At 41.9% G+C, this 25000-nt stretch overlaps 1 protein-coding gene across 1 annotated transcript in view; it reads right to left on the bottom strand.

The window, feature by feature from the left end:
- magi2a (membrane associated guanylate kinase, WW and PDZ domain containing 2a) overlaps positions 1-25000 on the bottom strand; it is a gene marked incomplete at its 5' end in the record, with an annotated part of 224561 nt that overhangs the window by 6455 nt on the left and 193106 nt on the right. Inside the window, 12 exons of the mRNA XM_083906759.1 lie at positions 107-245; positions 3933-4085; positions 5372-5597; positions 5671-5920; positions 6757-6942; positions 8084-8374; positions 10113-10305; positions 10575-10690; positions 11137-11178; positions 13002-13191; positions 16620-16651; positions 22270-22416. Of these exons, the coding sequence (XP_083762885.1) occupies positions 107-245; positions 3933-4085; positions 5372-5597; positions 5671-5920; positions 6757-6942; positions 8084-8374; positions 10113-10305; positions 10575-10690; positions 11137-11178; positions 13002-13191; positions 16620-16651; positions 22270-22416 (1965 nt within the window). The remainder of the gene's footprint in view (positions 1-106; positions 246-3932; positions 4086-5371; positions 5598-5670; positions 5921-6756; positions 6943-8083; positions 8375-10112; positions 10306-10574; positions 10691-11136; positions 11179-13001; positions 13192-16619; positions 16652-22269; positions 22417-25000) is intronic.

Below are 25000 nucleotides of genomic sequence, written 5' to 3'. Positions count from 1 at the left end.
AATCCAGGAAAAGACACTTAAAGACAGTTAAAGAGTTAAAAATGAGGTAAGAAATGATTCTGCTTGTTGTTTTTAAGGCGGCGGAGACAAAGGCTGCGTTACTTACCGTACTCTGGGACCTGCCCCGTACCTCTCTTCAGGAGGAGACGCACACGTCGGCCTCCAGACTTGATCAGCTCGATGGCCCTGGAGTGAGTCATGTCCCGTGTGCTCTCGCCGTTAATCTCGATAATCTGATCGCCGACCTGGAGGAGAGAAGACGAGAGAGAGAGAGAGAGAGAAATAGAGAGAGAGAGAGAAACAGAGAGAGAGAGAGAGAACAGGAAACGTCAGGAGGATTCAAACGATTCTACGACGCAGGGGACAGATACGATAGATTAACTGGATTAGATACTGAAAGAAGATGTTTTTCTTTTGGTGTGAATGACTTTGTTCCCGAAAGATTACAACTTCATTCTCAAAGATTATAACTTTATTCTCGTAGTATTACTACTTAATTCTCAAAGATTACGACTTTATTCTCAAAGATTACGACTTTATTCTCAAAGATTAAAACTTTATTCTCAAAGATTACGACATTATTCTCATATTACGACTTTATTCTCAAAGATTACGACTTTATTCTCATATTACGACTCTATTCTCATAATATTACGACTTTATTCTCAAAGATTACGACTTTATTCTCATATTACGACTTTATTCTCAAAGATTACGACTTTATTCTCAAAGATTACGACTTTATTCTCATATTACGACTTTATTCTCATATTACGACTCTATTCTCATAATATTACGACTTTATTCTGAAAGATTACGACTTTATTCTCATATTACGACTTTATTCTCAAAGATTACGACTTTATTCTCAAAGATTACGACTTTATTCTCATAATATTACAACTTTATTCTCAAAGATTACGACTTTATTCTCATATTACGACTCTTTTCTCATAATATTACAACTTTATTTTCAAAGATTAAAACTTTATTCTCAAAAATAATTACAACTTTATTTTCATAATATTCCGACTTTACTCTCAAATATTACGTCTTTATTCTCAAAGATTACGATGAAAGAGAAAAGATTATGCTGCAATATTTATAAGATACATACATTAAACGGGAGTTCATTTTGAGTGCGTTTTAGTGGCATCTAGTGGTGAGGCGCTGAATGGCATTTAAGTCACATAAACTGGCGAAAGTGAATAAAAGTCACATGAAAAACATTACACTGGCTCTTTAAATTCTGTTTGTGACGAACGAACGGGTTGCCAGGTGTGAAATGACAAGAATGAACGACAGAGACGCCAAATTAAAAAAAAAAATGTGTGTGTGCGTGTGTGCGTGTGTGTGTGTGTGTGTGTGTGTGTGTGTGTGTGTGTGTGTGTGTGTGTGTGTGTGTGTGTGTGTCGCTGAAGGACACGAGGGCAACAGAGAGCGACGAGCTAAAATGAACCGAGGTGTTTGTTTGAAACTGCGAGCGAGTCAATTACAGACGGAGCAGGTTTTTAAAATGAGCGTCGCACAAAACAAATGGAAAAATGAACGCGCTTCTATTATCACGGACCACGGTGATTTATAAAGATCAGCGTGGATCTATAATTCATTAGCTCACTTGAGATTAACTTCTGTCATTTAGAGGGATTTATGCCAGGGGGCGCCGCTGAGAGACGTATTAAGTCCTAATTAATTAAATTAATGATATAAAATAAGTTATTATTTATTTGCCGTTATGAGATTATTTTTTTTATCATTATCTAATGTATTAATATTCTCATAACATTACGACTTTATTCTTGATAGATTGCGACTTTATTCTCATTATTTTACGACTTAATTCTCATATTACGATTTTATTCTCAAAGATCACAACTTTATTCTCATAATATTACGACTTAATTCTCATGTAACTACTTTATTCTCGTAAATTACGACTTTATCGTCATAATATTACGACTTTATTCTAAAAGATTAAAAAAAGAAGAAATTCTTCAGATTGGCCCTAATCCACCGTCATAATCTGTGACTGAGAGTTATATCTGGAACACTAAGGGCTGCAGTTTTATTGATTTAATTTATGTGACATAAAAGCCCGTTTGAATCTTATTTCATGTGCTGCTTGACGATTATGTGCAGGAACTAATCACAGAATTGATTTTCTCCAGTGAATCTGCTCCTCGAGCCTCTGGTTGTTTTGTGGAATAGATTTTATTTTTCTGAAGGATTTTGGTTTGTCCTGTAAATGTCAGAGCGACTGCAGTGAGTCACAGCTCAACTCAGCTTTGGTCTCTTTTCTTATTACGTGTCAAAGCAGCGCTCGGATCCAAGGTGAACGCTTTAGAAAGTCACTTTTCTCTGGGTTGTATGACGGTTGTGACAAAGTAATGTTAGAGGAACTTCTGGGAACCTTCAGAGAACGTTCTCTAAAGGCTGTATGAAAGTTGTACAAAAGTAACGTTCCAGGAACATTCTGGGAACCTTTATTGAACGTTCTCTTTGGGGTGTATGAAGGTTGTGACAAAGTAATGTTAGAGGAACGTTCTGGGAACTTTCAGAGAACGTTCTCTCAGGGTAGTATGAAGGTTGTAGAAAAGTAACGTTCTGGGAACCTTCAGAGAATATTCTTTAAGAGTTGTATGAAGGTTGTAGAAAAGTAAAGTTCTGTGAACGTCCTAGGAACCTTCAGAGAACGCACTCTAAGGGCTGTGTGAGGGTTGTAGAAAAAGAACGTTCCAGGAACATTCTGGGAACCTTTATTGAACGTTCTCTATGGGGTGTCTGAAGGTTGTGACAAAGTAATGTTAGAGGAACGTTCTGGGAAGCTTCAGAGAACGTTCTTTAAGAGTTGCATGAAGGTTGTAGAAAAGTAACATTAGAGGAACATTCTGGGAACCTTTACAGAACATTTACTCAGGGCTGTGTGAAGGTTGTACAAAAGTAAAGTTCTGTGAACGTCCTAGGAACCTTCAGAGAACGCTCTCTAAGGGCTGTATGAGGGTTGTAGAAAAGGAACGTTCCAGGAACATTCTGGGAACCTTTATTGAACGTTCTCTATGGGGTGTCTGAAGGTTGTGACAAAGTAATGTTAGAGGAACATTCAGGGAACCTTCAGAGAATATTCTTTAAGAGTTGCATGAAGGTTGTAGCGTTCTGGGACAAAGTGTGCAACCAAAACCAATTGTTAGGGGAACATTAGGAAAATGCTCCATATCAACCACAGGAGAATCTAGGGTGGGAACCTTCAGGGAACGTTCCCACAACCAAAAGATAAGGTTCTCTGTGGTACTTGGTCTGTGCTCCACAGTTGGAGCTGGGACTTAAGAGCACAATTGTAATCTTTCAAATCAGTCGATATAGATTTTTGATTTCCTTCACTGCTCCTGAGACAACATGGCAGCTGAGGCAGGATTTCCCTCCTCTTCCTCTTCCTCTTCCTCTTCCTCTTCTGCAGCTGCTGCTCACGAGACCTGGACGACGACGCTCAGGCGGAGACGTAATATCTCCCTCGAGGCCATTTCACGCACATAATCTCTCGCACGGGTTCATTACAGATAAGGTGATGCAGAGCGAGGCTGTCGATGGTGGAAGTCAGGAGCAAAGAGAGGGAAAAGCTGTGAGTTTGTGATTTTACGCAAAGAATCAAAGGAGCTAATGAATAAGATTCACACGAGGAGTTTCTGGAAGGGTTTTCGCAAAAATTAACACGATCATCGTCTGAATTCTCTCGACAGACGAGACATAAAGCAACAGTGTTTTCTGCAATTTCAGTCCGTCATTTTGTTTCTGAATATGATTTGTGAGAAAATGAATTTCAGGAACGTCTGCGAGGAGAATAAGACAAACAAAAAAACAGCTCTGGGTTGTTTTTTCTCGGCAGATACCAATCGTGTGCCGCGTAATCCGAGAAATAAAGAGAATCGCGAACTCACCCTCATCCTCCCGTTGCGAATGGCCGGTCCGTCCTCCGCCAGCCTCAGGACAAACAGGTCCATCTTGTACTCCCGTCCTCCGCGGATGCTGAAACCGAAGCCCTTCACACTTTTCTCCAGCTCCACGGTGAAGAAGTCGAAGTCCTGCGTGAGCTGAGACGGACAAACGGGGATCGGACGTGATGAGAGTCCACATCATCCAGAGCACAGACACCCAACGTAAAAAGGTAAAGTCGTAATATTGTGAGAATAAAGTCGTAATCTTTGAGAATAAAGTCGTAATCTTTGAGAATAAAGTCATAATCTTTGAGAATAAAGTCGTAATCTTTGAGAATAAAGTCGTAATCTTTGAGAATAAAGTCGTAATATTGTGAGAATAAAGTCGTAATCTTTGAGAATAAAGTCGTAATCTTTGAGGATAAAGTCATAATATTATGAGAATAAAGTCGTAATCTTTGAGAATAAAGTCGTAATATTATGAGAATAAAGACAGACTGAATCTTTGAGAATAAAGTCGTAATCTTTGAAAATAAAGTCGTAATCTTCGAGAATAAAGTCGTAATCTTCGAGAATAAAGTCGTAATCTTTGAGAATAAAGTCGTAATCTTCGAGAATAAAGTCGTAATCTTCGAGAATAAAGTCGTAATCTTCGAGAATAAAGTCGTAATATTTGAAAACAAAGTCGTAATCTTTGAAAACGACGTTGTAATATTATGAGAATAAAGACAGACTGGGAAAAACTCTCTGAGTCAAACCATGTGCGGCCATGTGCCTAGACAGGTTGGGGTGAAAGGAAAAATGCGGGTTTTATGATTCACTTTATATCGCGTTTTTAATCGTGATATAAACCAGCAAGAATTGTGCAGAAGTCACAACAATGGAGCGTTTTTCGTTGGTTTTTGATCATTAAAAACAAGAGAAGTGAACTTTGAACTGTGACGAATTTCCAAATTTCACAAATTTAATCCCGATTTTAAACATTTTGAGTACTTTTTTAGCTCAGGTTCCGTCAGATTCCCTGAAGAAAAGGACATAAAACACTCTATATTGTACATTCTTATAGTTTCTGTGTATACGTTTTAATATAGTAATGGAAAAAAATGCATGTGTTCTCAGTGTTAAAGAGAAATTTAACGCATCTCATTTTTGTTTCCATCCCAGATTTAAAAAGGAAAAGATAAATTAAACATAAATGACAGAATGCGGTGATTTAATCAAATTAGAGCGATAACACAAACAAACAAACCAACTTAATATAAAGTTAATTAGGAGGAAGCTGTGGATTTATTATTAAAAATAGCTGCGGGAAAGTTCAATATTAATGTTTGCATAAGAACTCGCTTCAGATGTAAAAATACGTGTTTTCTCTAGTTTGTGGAAATTCTAAAATCAACTGAACCAAAACAACGAGCTTAAAGACGTTAAAAAACCTGTCTTACTTGAACTGGAGGCATCCTGTACTCGGGGATGGTGAACTGCCTGGCGTCGGCGGTGATCGGTCTGTAGTCGAGCAGCGGCGGGTGTCTGTAGTCCAGCGTCGGCGGCTGCCTGTAGTCGGCCACAGGCGGGTGACGGTAATCCACCGGCGGCTGTCGGTAATCTGTGAACGGCGGCTGTCGGATGTCTGGCTTCACGTCTTGCCTCGCCTTCACCTCTGACCTGTAGCTACAGGACGATTCTGTGTCAATAAAGTTATTTGTATCATACGTCACTTTTTGAAGAGAGCTCTGTGTCTCACCTGCTCTCGTGGGTGTAGGTTTGAGGCGGCGGGGGGGCGGGCAGCTGGGTCGCAGGACTCTGTTGGGGAACGGGGTTGGGTTGACCGACGCACGAGTTCGGCTCCGCGGTTGTCGTCGTCGATGCCGCCGCCGCCGTGTTGGGCTGCGACGCCGCGGTGGCGGCGACGTTGGGCTGCGTCTTGGGACTGTGCTGCTGCGCCATGGGGCTCTGCTTCTCTGAGCTGGGGGCTGACGGAGGGTTACTGATCTCTGGAAATCAAGGAAGGAAAACGATAAACAGTGTGGAGGGGTTAGGGTTAGGGTTGGGGTTAGGGTAGTCAGAAAGACATTCACAGATTTCAACTTCAAAATGACTTTCTAAAGGTTGTATGAAGGTTGTAGAAAAGTAATGTTCTGGGAACCTTACGAGAACCTTCTCTAAACGCTGTGACAATGTAGCCTTCTGAGAATGTTCTCGGAACCTTTAGAGAACGTCCTCTAAAGGTCGTATGAAGGTTCTAGAAGAGTGACATTAGAGGAACATTCTGGGAAGGTTGTAGAAAAGTAACGTTAAAAGAACATTCTGGGAACCTTAAGAGAACGTTCTCTAAGGGTTGTATGAAGGTTGTAGAAAAGTAACGTTAAAGGAACATTCTGGGAACCTTGAGAGAAAGTTCTCTCAGGGTTGTATGAAGGTTGTAGAATAGTAACGTTAGGGGAACAATCTGGGAACCTTTAGAGAAAGTTCTCTAAAGGTTGTATGAAGGCTGTAGAAAACGTCCTGGGGACGTCCTGGGAACCTTTAGAGAACGTTCTCTAAAATTTGTATGAAGGTTCTAGAAAAGTAACATTAGAGGAACATTCTGGGAACCTAGAGAGAACGTTCTCTCAGCCTAAAAATGTTAAAGTTAAAATTAAACTCAGCCATTTCAGACCACTGCAAAGGACATAATCTGTCTTTCCTTCCTTTCCCATCTCTCTCTCTCTCTGTATCCTCATCTTGCAGGTTGCAGGATCCAGATCCAGTTTTGAGGCTATTTCGAGGCTATCGCCACTAACTAACTTACCAGAAACAAAGTTCTGACCGTGTGTCCCACGTGTCTCACCTTCCTGCGGGATGATCCTCAGGGTCACGCTGAGGCCGGCGTCCTTGATCAGCTTGACGATGTCGGCGTGCGGCATGTTGACGATGGACTGACTGTTCACCGCCAGGATCCTGTCGCCCACCTTCAGCTTGGCGCAGCGGTCGGCCGGGCTGCCCTCGATGATGCGGCCGATCTTGTGCGGCACGGCTGTCGGGGGGAGGGGAGGAACCACACGACGGTGAGGAACACAACACAACACAACGCAAAGCAACACACTCCGAACAGCAGCAGCAGATTGTAGGATTACGCCTGTGTGTTCTCGTGCAGCTCTCACTCTCTGACTGACTGAGTGTCTCTCATTTTGTGGTTCACCCCAGGCTTATGTAAGACATCCGTGTGGTGTGTGTCTGTGTGTGTGTGTGTGTGTGTGTGTGGGCGATGCGCTCACGCTCGTAGCAGCATCGCACAGATGTGTGTGTGTGTGTGTGTGTGTGTGTGAGACTGACGAGGTACAAAAACCAGAGGTGCTTCACTCTTTTTCTTTTAATGAGCCGTGGCCTTTTCTTATATTCGCACTCATCTCCACTCTATCTGCATGAAGACGGACGACTCGCATCAACTCATCGGCCATTTTATGACACAACACACTAAAAAAAATATAATCCTTCAGATTATTATTATTATTCTGTGTTTTTGCGCTCATTTTTGAGCAGGTTAACAGGGTAAAAAACTTTTTTTTTTTTAAATTGAGGTCAGGTGGGGCAAAAATCCGATATTTTCATAGTGCCCCGGACCCGTGCCTTGCACCAGGGCTCTATAGCGCCCCCCTAAGGCGAAACGTGGATGGAGCCAAGCCGAGATTAAGTTGCACCGAATTTCACGAATCTTGGCCCAAGACGAATGATTCTGCCTCTGAAACAATGACCTGCAAACAGGCTCTGTGTTGTCGAGCAAAACTATCAGACCTGACTGAGCGCGGAGTTTGTGTGTATACAGAGGCAGAGCAGCAGCAGCAGCAGCCGTTACAGACATCTTTGTAACAGACATTTGAAACAGCACATCAGTGCTCTGCTCTCTAAAGCGAAAATTTAGAGTTATTTTTCGTTATCGTAACAGCTAATCTGGTTAAATCTGGCTCTGGCGTAATCATAGATTACGGTGATTTAATGAGTAAAAATCCAGCTTATGATAACACCTGACTCGATATATATTAACTCACTCGTCCCCAAAGTTCGCACTACTTTTGGTCCAGACTTGTGCCGCCACCCGATGGTGAAGTGGGACACTACAGGGCCCTGGCGTGACAGTAGACCAGGGCCTTACGATCAAGGTGAACCAGTGGACTCACTGTTAGCGGCGGCCGCCTCGGGCCGGTTGAGCGAGCTGATGATGACGAAACCGAAGCCTTCGCTCTCCTTCCGGTTGATGACGACGTCGCTGGGTTGAGCGTTGGAGGTCGACGTCCCGTCCGAGGAGGACGAGGCGGTGTTGAGGGGCGGCAGCGGCGGCGCCGCCGGCTGCTGCTGCTGCTGCGTGGCGCCGGTGCTGTTGCCGTTGCCGTAGGTGAAGTCGCTGCGCGGCGAGCTGTGCTGCGTGGAGACGGAGCCTGGGCTGCGGCCGTTCTCCGGACAGGAGTCGCCTGAGGGAGAAAAAATGAGGGTTTCCTTTCTATCCTTTAAAACAGAGGTGCCAAACTCGTGGCCCGCGGCCCACATGTGACCCTCCGATGGTTTTCATTTGACCCCGCCACATAATATCAACTTAAATGGAGTTATTCCTGTGTGTTTTTTTTATGGGAATATTCATTTTCCCATCATAAATACAAATACATATCAAGACAAAGACTTTTATTTTGAAATTCTGTGAAATATTGTCAGATGTCACAGTGTTATTGGGATATTATTTTAAGATAATTTCACTGATCATTGATCCACTGCATGTATTTCCAGATTTACCTAGAATTAAGAATAAACTATGAGTGTTTTTATTGATTTATTTTGCCTTTATTTTGCCAGGAAGTGTCCCATTGAGTCCTGGTTCGAGACAGCAACACAGATTATAAAAGCTCAAAGGAGAGTAAAAAAAAGAGAGAGATAATAAAGTAAAGTGCAGTAAAAGACGAGTAAAGTATAATCTTAACTACATCCGTCAAATTAAACGCACTCTGTTGTTTACCCGTGTTCCGCACATCTCCAACCTCTTTAACCTCTTTCTCCAAATCTAATTTAAAACGTGCAGAAGCAATTAATTCCCACAGTTTCTTCTCCCCCGGCAGCAAAGAAAGAAACAGCAGCACAATCAAAGGTGACTTGGTACAAAAACACATCGTTAAGATGCAGCGGCGGCAGCGTCGCGTCAATCCGGGGTGAAAACAGCTCGCAGCTCCTGTACCTTCGTTACTTACCGTCTGTAAACATCCCGTCACCCTGCATCGTCAAAAAACCTCATGTTCGCTCTTTTGAAGTCGTGCGGCGTCGCGATTTTTCCGTACATTAGCGTGGCGTAAACTTCGCTTATACAGAGACAAAGTTGCGGTGAGGTTTTGTGTCACGATTAGCGTTGATACGCGCGTAACGTCATGTTTACGTGACTCCGGATTGTTAAAATAACGCTAAACTTTAAAAAAAAAAAGAGGCACACATACGCAGTACACAGGTACGCTGGTTATTTGTAGCGCTGCTCTTTTCTATTAATAAACAGACCGCTCCAGTTGGACTGTAGGCTAACGGCGCTAAAGGAGCTAACGCAGCTAACAGAGCTAACAGAGCGAACAGAGCTAACAGAGCTAACAGAGCTAATGGAGCTAACTGGTAAACGGTGCCAGGAGTCCGGTGCCGCGACACGTAAACAATGACGTCACGCGTGTCTTTTTCCACTCAGTCGTCATGGAAACGCGCCATGCGTTAACGTTAACGCACATTAATGCATGACAGGTTTCCATGACGACTGAGCGGAAAAGGACGCACGTGACGTCATGTTTACGTGACTCTCGATTGTTAAAATGAGTCTCTAAATAACGCTAAACTTTGAAAAGAGAGGCACACATATACGCAGTACACAGGTACGCAGGTTACTTGTAGCGCTGCTCTTTACGCTAACGGTGCTAAAGGAGCTAACGCGGCTAACGGAGCTAACTGGTAAACGGTGCCTGGAGTCCGGTGCCGCGGCACGCAAACATGACGTAAAACACGTCTTTTTCCGCTCAATTGTCATGGAAACTGGTCATGCTAACGCCGTTAGCTTGCCAGCACTAGTTCTATGGACACTTTAGAGTGTCCAGTTAACTGGACTGCAAACTGTCCCTCAAACCTAGGCGAAAGATGTCTAAAATAGACATTTTGATGTCAAACTCCGCCCCCCACCCCCCGCCCACTCACCTGCCGCCGGCGTCCTCCGCCTGATGACCAGGTTGACCTGACCGTTGCGAGCCGCCCCGTGCATCAGGTCGATGACGTATCTGTGCGGCTTCCCCATCACCGGGATTCCGTCCACGAACAGCAGCTCGTCGCCGGGTCGCAATCGGCCGTCGAGGTCCGCCGGACTCTTCTCGATGATCGCCCCGATCAAGATCTGTTGTCGTGAGACGTTGGGGAGAGTTACAAACAGGAAGTGGTGCCACGGCGGCAAAGGGGTGCGTTTTAACAGTCAAATGAAGTGCGTGTGTTAGACTGATTGTTATTATGATCGCTACTTTTACAGAAAAGCAAGCAGAGCCATCACTCTCTCAGGGGTCAAAGGTTAAGGGTTAGGTGTACACAGTGTGTGTGTTTGTGTGTGTGTGTGTGTGTAGTGTTAGAGAGGAGAAAATGACAGGGTTCCACGCCCATCGCCATACGAGCCTTCTCACGCGCCTCCGGACTCACAGGCTGCCCGGCCTCGTCTCCGCCGAGCACGCGGAAACCGAACCCGGACTTCTGTCTTCGCAGGTGGACCTCGATGTCCTGGAACTCGGCTCCTGAGGACGGTGAGACCAGAGTGTGAGAATCTTGGTTCACGAACGATGATGAGCGCTCACGTACAATTTCACGTACAAAGGCCCTGGTATACGTCTGCACAAATGCCGCGTCGCTTAGTGCGGACTCTTGTATACTCGCGCGTCAGAGTCCTGTAGTATCCCACTTCAGCACCGGATGGTGATACAAGTCTGTACGCAGGGAATAGGACGCATTCCTACCAAAGAAGAAGAGAACGATCCCTCTGACAGGCATGGGAGTCGAGTGTCAACCGGTTCGAGGGTTGCCAGGTCGAGGTTCGGATGACTATCCTTAGCGACTACTTCTTGATTTGCGTAGGCTGCGCGTGCAACCCAGGTGTTTGGAACTGCATGCGCAGCCTACGCAATACACATTGCGCTTTGCGCGGAAGTATAGCAGGACCTTTACATATCAGTTCTTTCTTTACCTGTTGAGTCGGCAGGGAAAACAGTCCTCGGTTGTCCAGGTTCTGCGTAAGAAAAAAAAAAAATAGAGTTTATTACCCTATTTATTAGTTGTTTGTTTCTGTCGACCAACGCAGTGACTGGTGTTTATAAAAACATGTGTTTTAATGTTCAATGTCACCAAAAAACATTGTGAGTATGAGCTTTTAAAGTATTCTCCTAAAGTTCAATCACTAAAAGTACTCAAAAAGTAAATATTTTATCCTTTCTTCCATGAATATTGTAAAAAGTATGCCAGGTTGTGCATTTTTGAGTGTTCTCAATTTTCTTTATTTATTATAGTCTATTATCTATATAGTCACATTAACACACCGTACGCACAAAAATGTCCTCATTGGAACCCGTTCAAATCACTGTTTTTGACGCGTCACGACAAAAACGTGAAAATTTAAGGGTGAAAAACTTAATAAATGTATTCAAAATTTAAATAAATAAACAATTCATAAATTTTTTATATATTTTTATGAGCACATTTTGGTGCTCTAGGTGTAAAAAGGTGAGTTTTTCATGAAATAGGACATTGCAAAAAAAATTCTAATCTTTCACATTTGCCAGGCTGCAATAAACCAACAATAACAAAAATAATCCCGTTTGCTTGAAGAATATTGAAAATAAATAATTAGTGTTTTTTTTTTTACCATAAAATGAAGGTGCATCATGACTGATGTTGGTTTAAAACTACCGTCACGGCATTTGCTGCTGACTTGTACCTCACTATTATTCCACCACAGAAAAAAACAACAACAACCCAAAAACCCCAATACCACCAGGTGCAGAGGCATGTAAACACTAAAGGCAGCCATAAATAATAACTCATGCACAAATATAATTCTTCCACACACACACACACACACACACACAGATTCAGAGACTGTAACAGATAATACACAAAGTGTGGAACAAGTGCAGAATTGCTGCGTCTCAGCATTAATGCCGCGGGGCGGAATTTCAGCGCCATCCATAAAAGTCAGGAAGTGCTTACAGCGTGTAATACACCAGTTCCTTATTTACTGCATGAGATGGGACGGTGAGCGCGAATCTGCAATCAGAGCCTTCACACAACAACGACGACGACGATGACGCAGACGACAACAACGTGATCAGCGACGAGGCAACAACAACACCAAAAAAAAAAAAACGTAAAAATAGATTCCAGTTGTAAAGTGTTTTAATCACAGCGAGCGCCGCCGCTCCGCTGGGACTCTGCGCGCCGGAGTGATGGGAGAATGGATCGTCATGACTGCAGACGTTACCGTGGAAACCACACACACACACACGACGCGTATATACACACACACACACAGCGAGCGCTTCTGAGAAGAGAGAGTGAGCTGTCTGTGAACACACACGGTGATAATCAAAGGATTTTTACACACACACACACACACACAACAACATCCACGAGTGACACGACAGAAAACATCCTTTTTGTTTCCATCAAGGTCACGTTCTGAATCCACCGTGAGCGCATCAAAGGAAGTAAACGGTGAACATACGCGGCGGCTCCTTACATAAACACCAACACTGGTCCATTAAAGGTGAGAATAAACACTTTAAAGTGAATTATTTGTGCTGAGAACGCCGTTTTCTGATTCTTATAAAAACCAAAGGTCAAGGTCACTTGCTGCTCTGAATACACCGCGAGCTGCTTTACAGAAAACGTGTGGCAACACTTCCGTGACTTGACCCTTTAAACACATTTCTGCTAATATTACTCTTCAAAAGAACACACGAAACTACAGAGGATTCAAGTCTTTCTCGAGAAAATGTAAGAGTAAACACCGCCTTTTATCGTCGAGTGCTATGTTTTTCTACCTCTGGTACTTACGCCTACTCTCATAGATACACCTGGACTTCTCGAAAAGGTCAAAGGGCTCAGCTTTAGCCAGGGCCAAGGCCTCGGGGGCCGAGTCTGCGACCGAGGCCCTGTGAAGATGGTGTGTTGTGAAGGGGGCGCTGTGCGGGACAATGGGGGCCGACAGGCCGGTCTGAGCAGGCAACTCCCACTGCTCCAGCACCTGTAAAGCACACGACGAGTCAGTATCTCTGTGTGTGTCAGCCACTCGTCATGACACAACAACTGAAGCGTTAGGGTTAGTGTGAATGAGTTTTGACTGTTCGCTTAAGCCCCTAGTCCAGTTTTCTGTTCACTAAACACCAATATTAAACAGATAAAGTCACTAAAACCAACCTGAGACAAGGACTCAGGACAAGGACTCTTTTGGAGGACATGGCTGCCAGCGAGGACGCAAGAAAGACATATTTGAGCCACTTATGAAGATTTGTGTCTGCAAAAGCTGAAAAATTTACATTTTCCTTTAAAGTTGAAGTTTATTTTTTCGCAAAAATTGAAAAGCTAAAGTTTAAATGTTTCGATATTTAGCAAAAGTTGAAAAAAATTCAAATTTGAAAATTTCAAGTTTTAGCACAAGTTGAAAAATTTCAATTGTTAGCAAAAGTTGAAAAATTTCAATTTTTTGAAAAAGTTGAAAAATTTCAATTTTTTGAAAAAGTTGAAAAATTTCAATTTTTTGAAAAAGTTGAAACATTTCAATTTTTTGAAAAAGTTGAAAAATTTCAATTTTTTGAAAAAGTTGAAACATTTCAATTGTTAGCAAAAGTTGAAAAATTTCAATTTTTTGAAAAAGTTGAAAAATTTCAATTTTTTGAAAAAGTTGAAACATTTCAATTTTTTGAAAAAGTTGAAAAATGTCAATTTTTTGAAAAAGTTGAAAAATGTCAATTTTTTGAAAAAGTTGTACATTTTAAATTTTTTGAAAAAGTTGAAAAATTTAATTTTTGGAAAAAGTTGAAAACTTTCAATTTTTTGAAAAAGTTGAAAACTTTCAATTTTTTGAAAAAGTTGAAAACTTTCAATTTTTTGAAAAAGTTGAAAACTTTCAATTTTTTAAAAAAGTTGAAAACTTTCAATTTTTTGAAAAAGTTGAATTTATTTTAGCAAAAGATGACAAATTTCAATTTTCATGTGGACGGCCCCTTAATTTTGAGACCTTCTACACATTCCATTCTGACTGGAGAATGAAGTTCAGTTGCTTTGTAAAACTGCTTCATCTCCTGCACCAAAGCCCATAGAGAAAATCAACGATTCTAGACCATAACACACAGAAGTTGTTAAACCACAACTACCTCAATCGGTGAATTCAAATATGCTTTTTTTTGTCACTACGTTGTTGAAATTCCTCATTCAGATTCACTCACATGACACAATCTCACCAAACACGGCAGCAGTCGAGCAGCAGCTCCTGTGTTGCCGTGAGCTAAAAATGCTGATTTTCTCTATGGACTTCGGTGAAGGAGACAGAGTGCTTCACAAATTTCAGTTTGCAAGTCAGAAAAAGGCTTTTTAACTTAAGATTAAGGAGCAGATTGATTCTTTAGATATCATAGACTTAGGCAGGTGTAGATGTTATTATGAGAACCTTTTATTAAGTGGTTAAAGTGTGTTTTTTTTCCTCCTGTAGCAGCTGTGTTTTCAGGGAGAGCTGAAACCTTGAAGTCTTGAGCACAGGTGGCAAACACAGCACTGACGTTGTGTCTCTTCATCACACATGCTTAAATGCTCATTAACCGAGGAAATTAGAGCTGATTTACCACTAAAAAACACACAAATATTTCTGTTTTTAGTATCCAAATAAATCATAGATGGGTCGATGGAATGAATATTTGAAGAAAAAGCCAAAGACAAGGCTGTCGTGCCTAGTTACGGTTGCTAGGCTCTGACTGGACAATCACTGTCCACGATTGGGTTTAGTGAACAGTCAAAATGGAGCTGGACAGACGGGAAGTTGGTGGGATTAGAGGGAGAGGAACAAGCCTTCAGCTCAGAAAACAAACACAAGAATGTTAAAGAGGAGTTTCAGATTCGTTGAGAAGCGACAAAAGGCAAACACATCATCGAGAATGTCAACCGTCAACCTCTTTGAGGCGACAGCGTCAGTCAGTCAAGAGTGTCAGCCTCGATAGGACGTGACACGGCAAACACGTTCGGGAGCTGTGAGCGACTGACGCAGAGGGAAACCGACACGGGGGCGTCGTTTGAAAAGAGAGACCGGCAGCATATGGCAACGCTCTAACACCAAGGATTACAGGGCATCTGGTTCCTGACGCACCCAGAATAAATATCAGCTCCGCGGAAGCGTCGTCTGTGCTGGGAATCAAACGTCTCTGCCACTTCTGATGGTTCGATCGTGTCTGTGGAGACACGGGCCGTTCAGAGCCGGGATTAGACGACTTTTTTCCCTCTGATTCTCCGTCCTTAATCTGGCCTCTCAGGCCTCGGGTTGACTTTAAAAGGATGTTTTTTTTTAACTGAATAAAAACACCTGCTCGTACTCAAAGCACAGACTCTAAATAAAAATGGACGTAGACTTTTTTTTCCTGAAAAGTGAAGCCCAGGACGTAACACAAAAGTCGCAGTTGTTCACCAGTGTGCGCGTGTCCATTTTTGTCCATTTTCGCAGAATAACTTTCAAAATCTGGCAGTTATTTACAATTTATTGCATGTTAACATGAAATAGAAATTTTTCGCAAAAGTTGAAAAATGTTAAAAAAAAGTTTGCAAGTTGAAAAAATTCATTGTTTTTTGCAAATGTTGAAAAATTTCTTTTTTTGCAAAAGTTCAAAAAAGTTGAAAGTCTGGAAAAGTTGTAAAATTCCAAAATGTTCACAAAAGTTGTAAAATTTACATTTTTTTTGCAAAAGTTGTAAAAATTTAATTGTTTCGCAAAAGTTGTAAAATTTAAAAATTTTCGCAAAAGGTGTAAAATTTGAAATTTTTCGCAAAAGTTGTAAAATTTACAATTTTTCGCAAAAGTTGTAAAATTTACAATTTTTCGCAAAAGTTGTAAAATGTAAATTTTTTCGCAAAAAGTTGAACATTTAAAAATGTTTGCAAAAGTAGAAAATGTTTTATTTTTTAAACTTATAAACAACTTAAAACAAAAAGTTTTAGCGACAATCACGAACACCAGATTCTGTCTCAATGTCCAAAAACAGGCCAAAAAACGGTACGGTAAAATTACGGTAACGCAAGGTGCGCTAGCGCAAACGTCATCTGCAATACGCTCGGCGTTAAAGAGCTAAAATCTACTTCAGTAGAACACAATGTCAAGTATTACTGTTGAATTTAACTTCATAAATATTCAGCTACAGAGTCGTAGATCAATATTACGTTTACTTTTTGAAAATCCAGTTGTAAAAACTAGTTTAGGTGTTTACGTGCGCACTGGACTCGAGCGTTTATGTCTCCTCTTAGCAATAAAGAAGGCGAGGATGTTGTTAAAGCCACAGAAACAGAGTGAATCATTAGTGGAGTTAGTACGGACACAGACACAGAGGAAAGAGTCATTCCAATGAGCTAAAATGTGCTAAAAATCTAGATTATTGTGATTAAATCCAGATTTTTCCAGAGGCTGAGGCTCGTTACCTGTTTAGGGCTCTTCCACGGGGAATAGTGACCTGCAATGATGAGAGAACAAAAAATATGCGTAAAAAAACGATGCATGGTAAAAACAATGATGATAAAGAACGAGGGACAATGGAAATAAATAAAGGGTGTGAATGGAAGACATGATAAAAGCACCAAGAAGAGGATGGTAAATAAATAAATAAATGAATAAATAAAGAATCTGATTCTGAGGGTGGAAAGTTATTGTGAGTGAAGAGATGGAGATTATTAACACAAAACCTGAGAGAAAAAGCACTTTTTTTTGTACTTAAATGGTGTGTTTTTAAAAAAAAGAGATCAATATACTGTAAAATTAAAGCAGCAGTGGAAACAGTAGAAAGTTATTGTCTGAATTTAAAGTTGGAATTGAGTTTTTCTGTGTGAAACTTGTTTGTTTTGATGGTAAAATTGACGACACAGCGAAACAGCGACAGAAAAATGACCACTTTTCATGTTTATATCGACAATTTTTTGACTCTTACTTTGTTTGTGTCGCTGGAATGAAACTTGGTTATTTTGCGTCTAAATCAATGACGGCAAATAGTTTTTTGCCTCCCATTTGTAACACTTATCACACACGGCTGATTTTAAAGACATTTGAACTACAAGATTTTTAGTATAAAGTTGTATATTTTGCTGTGTTCAAACTGTCCAAAACTGGCAGAAAACAGAGAAAGCAACATGTTTTAAAGTTGTCCTATTTCAGCAACGGTTGTTGTTACAGATTAAATTTTTTTGGTTTGGGAGCGTCAGGAGGCTTTCAGGAGCTCCCACATTTAAATTAGTCAAAAACGGTCATGAATTGACTGAGAAATTACAGTTTGAAAATCACCCTCGCCTCCATTTTTAACTCGAAAGCTGATTTTTAACATGGGAGTCAATGGGAGGTTTGACCGGAATTCTTTGTGCTTTTAGGTGATTTTAAGAAATACTACAAGTCATTTGAAAATGAACACAGGGTTAGACAACAACCATAGCAACGTTTTTATGTAAACAATGTCTGTGTAGGTTGGAAATTGTGGGCAGGAGAAGAGTTTGTTTAGAGATTTTTGTGATTATTTTCATGGACCTCAGCTAGAGTGTGCACTCTGGTGGAATACCATCTGAAAACGTACAAAACTTAAACTGCGATTGTATAAAAACCGTAACATGTATCAAAACGTTGATTTAAGTGAATAGAGTCTCAAGTCTTGTGACCCGTTTAAAGTTTCAACCACGTCTCTACGTTAAAGTATGACAACACAGTGAGGCTCTAAAATTGGCTGGATTGGGATTGTTGTTGTTTTTTTCAACCGTTTCCCATTCATGTGTATGTGGAAATTCTTTGCAGTTTTGTGCGATTTTTGTCGCCATGGTTACTCGAAACGCTTAGAAAAGTCACAGCACACCATTCCCGATCAAACCACACGTTATGATGTAGGAAGTGTGGGGTTTTTTTTCCCCCTCAAAACAGCGGGACAAGTTTTTGTTTGATTTTGTAGGAGTGAGTCTTAATCCCTAATTTGTTTTAATTTGTTGAGAACAAACAGGAAATGACCTTCTGCCCAATTTTATGGATACTTTTTTGTGGCTAACTTTCATGTTTTGAACCCCAGCATTGAGAAAGGGGGGCGAGAGACATCAAGAGAGCCTGAGCAGAAAAAGCGAGCGAGAGCGAAATAAAGGAGCTGTCCGTGGTGCTGAAAGCCGGGCAGACTGAATGCTAATCAGAGCCGTCAGCTCTTTTTGTGCTGCACGGAGCCACAAAAACCCTGTGGTGTCCAACTTTAGTACAGTTTTCCAGGCTAATGGTGAGACGTCCCCCCGCTGCCAGAGTTGGTCCATTCTGACGCGTACAACGGCAGTAATGAGCGCAGATTATCGCACTAACAATATCATTTAGAATCTCTCCACAGACTTTCACAGGCAGACAAAGGCTTCAGGTCATGATGAATGAGCCTCATTTCCAATGTTTTCTCCCCCGGAAACTCCTCAATTAAAGAGGCTGCAAAGTGGAGGACACGCGTGTTTGTCCACAGAGGTTTTCTGGTTTTCTTGAGGACAGCTGAACAACGAGGAAATGTGAACTGGCGCCAATTAAGGACCCGCTCTAAAAAATGAGTTCAAACTAACTCATTTTAAAAAACAAAAAGTCAAAACTAAATAAAATCCAAAACTATTATAACCTTGTGCTGATGGTCAGATAGCTACTAATGAGCCTGTCCACACACACACACACATGCACTCGCTGACACAATAATTACCTATGATGAGACAAATGAGAGTCCATTTACTGGACAAAAATGGAGTCAAAGACAAATTTGCGAGATGCTTAAATATAACTGCTGCAGACACGGCCTTGTCAAGGTGATGTGACTTAATTGACTGGACAATTGGATCATAAATGGCTCCATTTTCAGACAGACATTGTGGCTCTAATGACTTGCTTTTTAACTTTTTTTGGGAGAATGTGGGGAACATAAAAGGCAAAGTGAATATCATAAAAAAAAACATTACGATAAAAATTACAATGATATCCCAAACTCAACCTTGTTGAATTTTGAATTTGACACAACATAAAATTCTACTGTTGGAGAAATAATGTTCAAATAAACTTATCGCAGAAATAGTAGGAAAACCTAGCTAATGCCAGCAAGCTAGTTAAGCTAATTAGCAAAAGGGAATGTTGAATGAACTAAGGACTAGCTAGCACGTTACGATAACTAGCAAAATGGGAGTGTTAGTAGCTGCCAAATAAGACTAGCTGCTATACAGATGTACTTCAATGGTGTCGTGTTTACATGTTTTATCTCACAGAAATAGTAGAAAAACTATCTAATTGTTTTCTTCGAGAACAACACGCAGCTAGCATGTTACGATAACTAGTGAAATGGGAATGTTATCTGCTGCTAACTAGTGACTAAAAAAAAACTTATCGCAGAAATAGTAGGAAAACCTTGTTTTTTTTGCCAAAAGCTAGACCCAGCTAGCTAGGTAAGCTAATTAGCAAAAGGGAATGTTATCTGTTGCTAACTAACGACTAGCTACAGTTGTACTTCAATGGCGTATTTAAATGTTTAAATCAACTTATCTCACAGAAATAGTAGCAACAAACGTGGGAAATATACATAACCGTTTTCTTCAAGAGCTAAAGACAGCTAGCACATTACCACAATTAGCAAAATGGGAATGTTATCTGTTGCTAACTAACAACTAGCAGCTGTACAAAATCTCACATAAATAGTAGTTCTGCTATACCTGTTCTAACAACTTTACCAATAAATATTTTTGTACGTATGTATTATTTATTAAATCCAGTAGTGTCTCTGCTCTGGTGCTATAGGTGTGTAGGTATAAAGTGAACAGAGCATCAGGTAAATAAATAAATAAAACCACATCAATACGTGCATTGATCGCACATATTTTTTGAGGAAAAAAAGCATTAAGTCGGAGCTTATAAATTTCTTTTAAGATTCTAATTTCTTTTCTCACTTCCCCGGCAAATATTAAATATTATATTTCTGAAATTGATTTTCTCTTCGGCTTCTGAGCATAAAAGCACCGCCATCTTTTAACAACTACCTGTAAAGCTTCTGCTCTGTTTGCACTTAAACTGCTCTGCGGAAGAGCAGATTTTCAGATTACCGTCTTAAATCTGACCCTGTGGTGCAGGATGTAAAAAAAAACTGTGGTGGGAGACGAAGCAGCAGCAGCAGCAGCAGCAGCAGCAGCAGCAGCAGCAGCAGCAGCAGCAGCAGCAACAATGACAGATAAATACTGACCTGACTGTAATAATGACTTCTTGATGCATATGTATAATATATATATATATATATAATTAATAAGACCCTGCTCTGCACTGTGACTGTTTTCTGTGTCCATGACAACACCATGTCGAGGAGGTCCAGTAACTTTTCCTTTTTTTTCCCTCCCTCTGTCCATTTTATAAATCACGTTTAGAGAGTGTTGTTATAGCAACAGCAACATAAAATAGCCAAGACAGGACAGATAGGTAGGGAGGGAGGTAGGTAGGTAAGTAGGTAGGGAGCGAGGGAGGTAGGTAGGTAAGGAGAGAGGTAGGTAGGTAGGTAGGTAGGGAGGGAGGGTGGGAGGGAGAAAGGTAGGTAGGTACGTAGGGAATTAGATAGGTAGGTAGATAGATAGGTAAGTAGGTAAGGAGGTAGGTAGGTAAGGAGTTAGGTAGGTAAGTAGGGAGGTAGGTAGGTAGGTAAGAAGGGATGTAGGTAGGTATGCAATTAGATAGGTAGGTAGGTAGGTAGGTAGGGAAGGTGGGAGGTAGAAAGGTAGGTAGGTAAGGAGGGAGGTAGATAGGTAGATAGGTAAGGAGGTAGGTAAGGAGGTAGGTAGGTAGGTAGGTAAGAAGGGAGGTAGGTTGGTAGGGTACGAGGGAGGTAGGTAGGTAAGGAGAGAGGTAGGTAGGTACGTAGGGAATTAGATAGGTAGGTAGGAAGGTAGGTAGGTAGGTAAGAAGGGAGGTAGGTAAGGAGGGAGGTAGGTAGGTAGGTAGGTACGTAGGGAATTAGATAGGTAGGTAGGTAGGAAGGTAGGTAGGTAAGAAGGGAGGTTTGTAGGTTGGTAAGGAAGGAGGTAGGTAGGCAATTAGGTAGGTAAGGAGGGATGTAGGTAGGTAAGGAAAAACAGGTAGGGAGCAAGGGAGGTAGGTAGGTACACAATTAGATAGGTAGGTAGGCCGTGAGCTAGGTCTGGAGGTAGGTAAGGAGTGAGGGAGGTAGACAATTAGGGAGGTAGGTAGACAGATGCTGCTGTATAACGATGAATCCCCTTATTCTTCAGTATTTATGTTTTGACTGGTATCAGCAGCAGCTCTACTCGTCAGAGGATGTAAAGAAATGGCAGATCTTGTCATTAAAATAAATCCAGTCATGTAAAAATACGCATGTGCATTCTTTTGAACTCCGTCAGCTTCTGTTGCTCAGTCTGTAACAAAGCTCTGACACCTGTGCTCGTCCCTAAACTGGCAAACGCTCGGAGGAAACAAATGCTACGGTTATTTGAAAGACATCTGTTGTTTTTCACCCCTCTCTCTCTCTCTCTCTCTCGCTCTCTCTCTCTCTCTCTCTATTTTCCTGTCACACAAAGACTTTAAAGAGTCAGAGTTCAGAGAGAGAGAGAAACTGTCAGAGATGTTTGGGGAGGAAGCCAAACAGACATCAGTGCAGCAGCGTGAACACACTTTTATACTGATATTTGAGAGCTGGACTAAATGGTCTGAGCTTGAAAAAAAAGAGGATCAACTGGACACAGTAAGTGAGTTCATAGTTCCAGTTCAAGGTGGTGGTCACTCATAAGGATGCACACAACACAGATGAGTGACGTGACGTCTGAAAGTGTAAAAACCAGGATATTTCTTTAGCACATGACTTGTGTGTGTGTGTGTGTGTGTGTGTGTGTGCACCTCCACCTCCACCTGTCATGTCGCAGGAAACCAAACACAAACAGATGTGACACCGCAACCTGGTGTGCTCGTTGCATCACGGAAGCGAAGACGCGTCCACATTTGGAATAATGAGATGGAATATAGCAGGTAAATAAGGCTGCCATTTTTGCCCCCCCCCCCCCCGCCTGCATGGGATCAACGATTCAGACAGGAGCGCTCGCTTCGACCAACTCTGCAGCTCTGCCCGCGAGCGAGGAGCCAGCGCAGATGGCAGCAGCTCCTCAGCGTCGGGAAGGCTGCGCGAAGACCTCTGACCTCTCAAACGCGTGGGTGTGGAAGACGATACTACGGTGACGCTATCTTCATTTCTCTTTGACTCTGGAGCAGAAGGAAACAGACATCACCTTGTTTTCCTAGACACAAATATATTCAGCCGCCTTCTCTTCTCTTTGTTTGCTGGCTCAACGCTCACTGACAGACACGCGCTGGGGCAGCAACTAATAAAGCAAACAAACGGCGATGAATCTATTCAGAGGGAGCAACTGACCTTTTGGCGTGCGAAGTCTCAGCGGTGGCAGTTGGCAGCTAAGATTGACATGTGACATTACGGCAACACGGAGCGGCTAAACGCTGAAGTTCAGTTGGATTTTTTCTTTTACAAAGAAACGCAGAAGAAGAAGAAGAAGCAGCAGAGGTTTCCCCGAATCATCCATCAAGAGTTCGGGTTCGTAGCTACTACCTTGACGTTGTTTATATACACGACGCAAACTAGCGACGAGCAAAGCAGCTGTTTTCTGTGCAACTGAATCGTTAGAATTAAAAAGATTTGTTCACGGAATCGTTCAGTGCTTCCTGAACGTGGTCGTGACTCGGCTCACGATCGGCGTCTTTCACCAGCGCTGTCGCTAAATTCCCCAGACATCTTTGACATTTCCTTTGCTAAACGTTGCTAAATAAACGCACGTTTTCAGGATGTTTTAAGTCTTTTTTAACCGATCTATAGTTGGACATTGTTCGCTCTGATTCTTGGGTCGGACCTCGCGCTCGTGACTCTTCCGGGGACGACACTCTCTGACCAATCAGTTGACGTCACATTTTAGTATCGGCTACCAGGTACCAGGTACTATCACTGCAAAAAAAACTAGCTAGAACTGGATAACGAAAACGCGTCATAAAACATCTTCAGAAATTGCCTAAAAAGCCTCACTACTTCTCTCAAAAACGTCTCAACCTGAGGAGGAGAAAAATTATAGACGCATGAAAATCTGAGAGGATATTTACAATGGATTTTCATCCTCCACATTAACACACACACACACACAGGTCTTCTTCTTCTATCCAACTCACCCTCACACAAGTTTCTAAACAATGAATCGCCACCTTCAAACCAACGCTCTTCAGACGATCACATTGTCAACAGGCTCAGCTCTGATCTCCATGTCTGCTGTATTTATTTTTTTCCGTATTTCCGCACAGTGTTGAGACAAAGGACTGCAGTGACGGTTTGAAAACGCTGAAGGTCGCCGTCGCCGTACGTCGTTTACACAACAGGCCACAAAAGGCGAGCCCTTATCCGCTCGGCTGACGAAGGCTCGCGCCGACGCCGCTCCGAGGTTGAATTAAAACGTCTTTTTCTAGTGTCTGCGCTGACAGGTGCACGACACATAGAAGAAGAAGAAGAAGAAGGAGGCCATTTTTGTTTGCAGGCAGCTAAAGTTCTGGTCGTGCACACTGAATTCTTTGTTTTCCCCCCTTTCGATGTCAAAGACACAGTCGTTACACCTAAGCCGTGTGAAGGTTACAGCCCGTTTGAAGCCGTTTCTGCACAAAACCAAACACAGACACACACACACAGAAAACAGAGAACTCTCGACTACCTGTCGACTCTGCAAATAACAGCCCCGTCGTCTGTGACTCATGACAGACTGCGGCGCATAATTATGATTATCAGAGGGACACGGGGCTGGAAAAACACAGGGCTGAAAGCACTTTGGTGCCATTTTGCAATCCGCCAGTTCCAGTTCTGTGTTGTTTTTTTTTATTTCACATGACATGGTCATGGCTTTGAAAATAACACAGCTGTGGTGCAAAAAGCATGTTTGAGAAGAGAGTAATCATCCTCTGTATATCTTCTACCGCTTTATCCTCCACACGAGGGTCAGGTCCAGATCGCCAGAGACACACAAAGAGACACACAAAGAGAGACACACAACCGTTCACTCTCACAATCCAATTGAACCTCATCCCCGAATCTGCATGTTTTTGTGAGGAAACACAAGAAGAAGGAATCAATTTAAGTTAAGTAAAAAGAAAGTTGTTTTTCCTCAACCATTGTTGAGCTGGACAGAATAGATTTGTGTAACGTCAGCCGCCGTAGAGAAGACACAAGACACGAGAAAGACAAATCTGAGACAATCTAAGAGATTCAAACACTTTTTCTGCTTCTAGCACTATTCGGTCCTACTCGCCTCTCCTCGGTTGTACCTCCTCAAACCAAAAACTTCTGAACTGAAGCAAAAAACAAGGGATTATCAGCGCTGCGTTTCCCCCCCTCACAACAGATTTGCTGCCCGGAAAAATGAAAAGATGACGTCGGATTCAGGAGCTTGAAACGCTAATATCTTATTTCACACACAGTCAAGAAAGACCTAGTTTAGTGCAACTTGTGTGTCCGAACAAGGACATTTTTTCCAGTGTACAAAACATTTGCACAAAAAATGAACCTTGAGCCTTTAGCCTGTTTTCTCCCACACAGATAACGTGGTTATAGTGTTAGCTACAACAGTGATCCCCGAAGCCTGATTCAGCGACCAACAAGTAGGTCATGAGAGATTTTCTTTGGGGTCTCATTGCAAATGTTCCCAACATTTTAGTACTTCTAAATCATTGGTTCTCAAAGTGCGGCCCGGGGGGCCAATGGCGGCCCGCAGAAACATTTCTGGCGGCCCCGCAATGAATTACA

Source organism: Microchirus variegatus, assembly GCF_963457635.1.
Source record: "Microchirus variegatus genome assembly, chromosome: 20".
Classification (NCBI taxonomy): Eukaryota; Metazoa; Chordata; class Actinopteri; order Pleuronectiformes; family Soleidae; genus Microchirus; species Microchirus variegatus.
The sequence above is the reverse complement of the archived record's forward strand: the minus strand, read 5'-3'. Positions and strand labels throughout refer to the sequence as shown.